Genomic DNA, 4,388 nt, shown 5'->3' on the forward strand with positions numbered 1-4,388 from the left:
TGTGTGTGTGTGTGTGTGTGTGTGTGTGTGTCCCAATCTACTGCATACTTGGCTTCTTGGGTACCATATGAATTTAGGCTTTGGAATTTGGAGCAGTTTGAACAGAGTTGAATATTAATAAGAATAAAATTAAGCAACAATAAAAGGCTGAGGAAAAACAAACAAATGCTGGTTTCACTTTTTCCGTGTCTACCCTTCACAATAAAAGCCCAGTATTTCACTCCAGACACGCACTGTCCAAGTTTTGTTTAAATGGACAACTGAACAGCCATTAAGTTAACTATCATGGAATACTTTATCACATGGCAGTATTTCCAGAATTATTTTAGTGGTGTGATAATGAATTTTGGCATCACATGGTGGTGAAAATGCAAGATATCCATCTGTGCAGCAACTTCTGCAGCAGTATGTATAGAGTATCGCACTGTTCCATCAGATAGCTCAGGGGTGTGTATTCATTCTGGGCAGTTATGTTTAACGACAACTTACAGGTAAAACGAGCACCTGTAAGATATACATCAACATGCAATAGCCTGGCAAAATGTTTAAATGTTCTTAAGCTTTACATAGACTCAGATTAACATCCCAAATATAGTTATAGTTAATAGTTCCATGAAAGCCTCATCATAGACTCAACATTATGCGCTTCATTATTGCATTTATGTGCAGTAACTTATGTATATGTAGTTGTGTAATTTGCAAGTCATCATCAACCTTTATAAAAGGTGCACAAGTTTTAGCTTCTCTTCCTTGGACCTTTCAGTGGTTTTAATAGTCAGCAAGTTGGGAACAGCTGTATTAGGTTAATGTCCCTATACATTAGAAAGGAATGCAAACCTTTTACATTTGGTAAATGTTAACAATAAGGTGCTTTCAAAAGTATGCTTCATGACAAAATGCACTCAAATTATAGAAGAAAATATTTGACTTTTTTTTTAAAGAAACTTTGCTCCACATAACATTTAAAATGTATCAGTTTAATTTTCAGGAGATGAATATGTACACTTTAAATCTCATCATTTACCTCAGGCAGTGAGCAATTACTGTAGAATAGCTTTACAAAGCAAATACTGACATAGTATTCTGTCAAGGCATGTTCCAGCATCAAAATAGGACTTAAAATACACAAATTCTGTTCCACATAAAATATGAAATCATTGATCACTTTCATAATTATTTTAGAATATCCAGAAACTAGAGAAAAAAAAACCCATTAGTGTTCTTTTGTATGTGACAATAAGAAATACAATCAGCAGTTCTCATAAATGCATTGAAAAAGGAGTAGCAGCCAAAGAGAGAGAGAACTCAAAAAGCAAACATAAAAATATAGACTTCTGTAAAGGATTTACTCTCAAGTAGGCATTTTAAAAACATGTAGTGTAATTTGGCAATTTCTGCCTGTGTCAGCTCTCCCCCATTTTTGTTTTGCTTTTGTGAAACAGTCACCCAGTCTCTACATGATGGTGGTATCTGGTTTCTACTATCCTGAGATGTTCTCCTCAGCTTGAAGGCATCTGAGGACATAGAGGATCACTTGATAGCAGAAAATATATTGGTCCTGTAAAAAGAAAAGAAAGGGAAAATGTATTAAAAAAAACATGAACCAAAGAGGTGTCCAATCTAATTGAGAGTTAAGCTACTTGATATTAAAAGTAAACATTTAAACTCACCTCTGTCTGGACCATTCCCTGTCTCTGAAGTCTCATGTTCCTTACCACATCTGAAATATCAAACTACAGAAAGTGTTTATTAGATTGTGATTCGACTGAACAGAGGGAATACAAATAACAACAGATGCTTCCTCATAAATATAAACAAGATGCAGATTATGTACTTACATCAGCATCTTTACTGATGAGACCCAGAACCACGTCTATACAGATGAGGGTTCCTGATCGACCGATGCCCGCACTGCAGTGTGTGATTATGGGCCCTGATCGATGAACGTGTCTCATGTATGAAATAAATGTGAGCAATTGCTCGGGTTGTGAGGGCGTCCCGTGGTCCGGCCATCCCGTGTAGTTTAGATGAGTTACATGCTGTATTTCACTGGTCTGGAGAGGGAGAAACTCTTAAGTTAATGTGTCTATTATAAGTGTATACAAGTTTAAAGCGTGATTTATGGTTCTGCAGAAGCTCCACAAAGACCTTTCGCCATAGCCTATATAAGTGGCCTGTAGCTTATATTTGTGCGTTGCCGTGTGCCTCGACCTCTTTAAGATAATAGCAGGGCTGGCATGTGTGTGTGTGTGTGTGTGTGTGTGCTTAGGGGATGTGTGGTAGAGAGAGTGAGAGAGTGACATTGATTAGCTTTGGAGCGAGTAGCAACTCTAGAGACTTAGCGTCTCCCCTGTGTTTTATGACCACAGTTGAAAAACTGTAGCAGGAAAAGTTAACCAGCTCCTTGATTTTACGTTGTTTTAACGAAGAAGGAGAACCAGGATATGAGTAGGAGGGAATGCAACGCTATCTGAAGATAAACTAACCTGAACATCTTTAACTTCAATGAGTCGGATGGCAAAGTTGTCGAGATGTTGGTCTTTGATCAGTGTGATCTGTAACCTGTCGTCCACCATCTCTGCCGTCCTCGGCGTGTCGGGCCAGTACCGCTGACACTTCACTTTCCCTCCCTCTACTTCCTGGGTCATCATGGCGATCACATTGGACTTCTGCTCCCAGACCATTTGCCAAAAGTCACCCAGGGTGGTGGGTAAGGGACCCTGACAAGCAATGTACATATAGTTCTCATCCTTAACGGACATCTTGATGAAGTTGGCATTGATGTAGCCGCCGTCTTTACCCAGCACAACTCGCGTTGTGTCAACTAGAAGAGAGACATACACAAAAATCACATTTCAAATCATGTGCAACATTTTAAGTCGGTGGTTCTCAAAGTTGGGGTCTGGCGACCCCCAGGGCTCCTTGAATAGGTTCCCCAACAACCTTTAATTTCATCCATGAGTAACACAATGACTGTGTACAGACTCTTTCATTATTTTTTGTTAAAAAACATCTAAAAGCTAAAATTCTATCAGGTAGGGGACCCTGGGACAAAGTCTCAACAGATTGGGGTTTGTAGTCTAATTTGTGTCAGTTTAGGGGTCCTTGATATGAAAATGTTGAGAACCACTGTTTTAAGTATCTATATATTTTTTAAGAAGTTTAGGTATGCCTTCACGTTACCATACACATGTCCAAATAACACATTTGAGTCTTTTCTTACAGGGAACAATATTCTTGTAGCGATTCTTCTTCTTGTTTTCCTTTGTCTGACCGATCAAACAGTCGTCCAGTGGCTGCAGATTCTGAAGATTCTGCCAGCAAGAAAAACGTGTGTTCATAAAAATCTAATGAATTGTAATTAATTAATTTGACATCGAGATTCAAAGTGGATTCTTACTTCAAACTCCTGCAAAGGGACTTTCTGCTCCAGGAGCCCCCTCATCATGCGGACCACAGTGTTGAGCTTTGGTCCAGTGTACTGGCCATCTGGGACCACTTTGACGAGGGGCAAAGTGGTGAGCTCATCCTCTGTGATGATTGCCCCATCTGAATGAAGGAATAAAACAGTTAAAGCAGAATTACAAACAGCTCATAATTACAAAAGTAATGGTCTGACAACTTTTTGTCAGTTAAGAGAAATCGGAACTTTAACACACACCGCGTTTGTTTTCCACACCCAACCCTATCAACACTGACACTAGGAAAAGACAAACAAGCCTATATGGAATTACATTTCAATGAATTTTCAGTTTCCTATTACTTCCTCTTTAGTCTCACTTTGCCAGACCTTCCTTCACAGCGCTGCAAAGGAGGGTCTGGCTAGTCCACATAGCATTCCGGGATGGGAGAAAAACATGCTCTGGTTTATTGGCATGTCTTTAAACCAAACTGCAAATAGCCTCGGGAAGATACTGGTTTCAGTGGAACCTGTGTACGTTGTTTTAGTCAAACAACAGGAAAGTCAAATTGGACAGACAGTCTACAGGCAACAGGACAATCCCAGAAGTGGATGGTTGTGGATATAGACTACTTGCTCTTTATCTAGACTCCATACTCACCACTCTCAGAGTTCATGTTTTCAATAGGCAGTTCATCACTTCCCCATGTGATTTCATCTTCTTCTGGCTGTCCAGCACTCATTTGCAGATAGCTGTTGATTCAAAAACAACAACAACAACAACAATAAATGTTTATGACTATAATCTTAGTCTTAATTGTGACAGTTTATCCAAAATGCAAAATGTTACTTTTCATTCCTTGGATCGTCAACATTCTCCTCTTGCCATTCCACTTTCCGGGAACTCTATTGTGAAAGAATTTAAAAAGTGTATATGAAATTAGACTTAACCTGCGTACAGTTTTAATTTTCAACTCTGATAGATTTG

At 39.0% G+C, this 4,388-nt stretch overlaps 1 protein-coding gene across 4 annotated transcripts in view; it reads right to left on the reverse strand.

Moving 5' to 3' along the window:
• Nucleotides 1–938: 938 nt before the first annotated feature.
• ptpn13 (protein tyrosine phosphatase non-receptor type 13) overlaps nt 939–4,388 on the reverse strand; it is a 44,835-nt gene continuing 41,385 nt past the window's right edge. For all 4 annotated transcript variants that reach the window (XM_032539300.1, XM_032539302.1, XM_032539301.1 and 1 more), the window contains 8 exons: nt 4,251–4,308; nt 4,062–4,153; nt 3,401–3,549; nt 3,224–3,314; nt 2,487–2,824; nt 1,839–2,054; nt 1,671–1,733; nt 939–1,558 (listed from right to left, as the gene is read on the reverse strand). In XM_032539300.1, the coding sequence (XP_032395191.1) occupies nt 1,481–1,558; nt 1,671–1,733; nt 1,839–2,054; nt 2,487–2,824; nt 3,224–3,314; nt 3,401–3,549; nt 4,062–4,153; nt 4,251–4,308 (1,085 nt within the window). In that variant the 3' untranslated portion in view covers nt 939–1,480. The remainder of the gene's footprint in view (nt 1,559–1,670; nt 1,734–1,838; nt 2,055–2,486; nt 2,825–3,223; nt 3,315–3,400; nt 3,550–4,061; nt 4,154–4,250; nt 4,309–4,388) is intronic.

Source organism: Etheostoma spectabile, chromosome 16 (assembly GCF_008692095.1).
Source record: "Etheostoma spectabile isolate EspeVRDwgs_2016 chromosome 16, UIUC_Espe_1.0, whole genome shotgun sequence".
Lineage (NCBI taxonomy): Eukaryota > Metazoa > Chordata > Actinopteri > Perciformes > Percidae > Etheostoma > Etheostoma spectabile.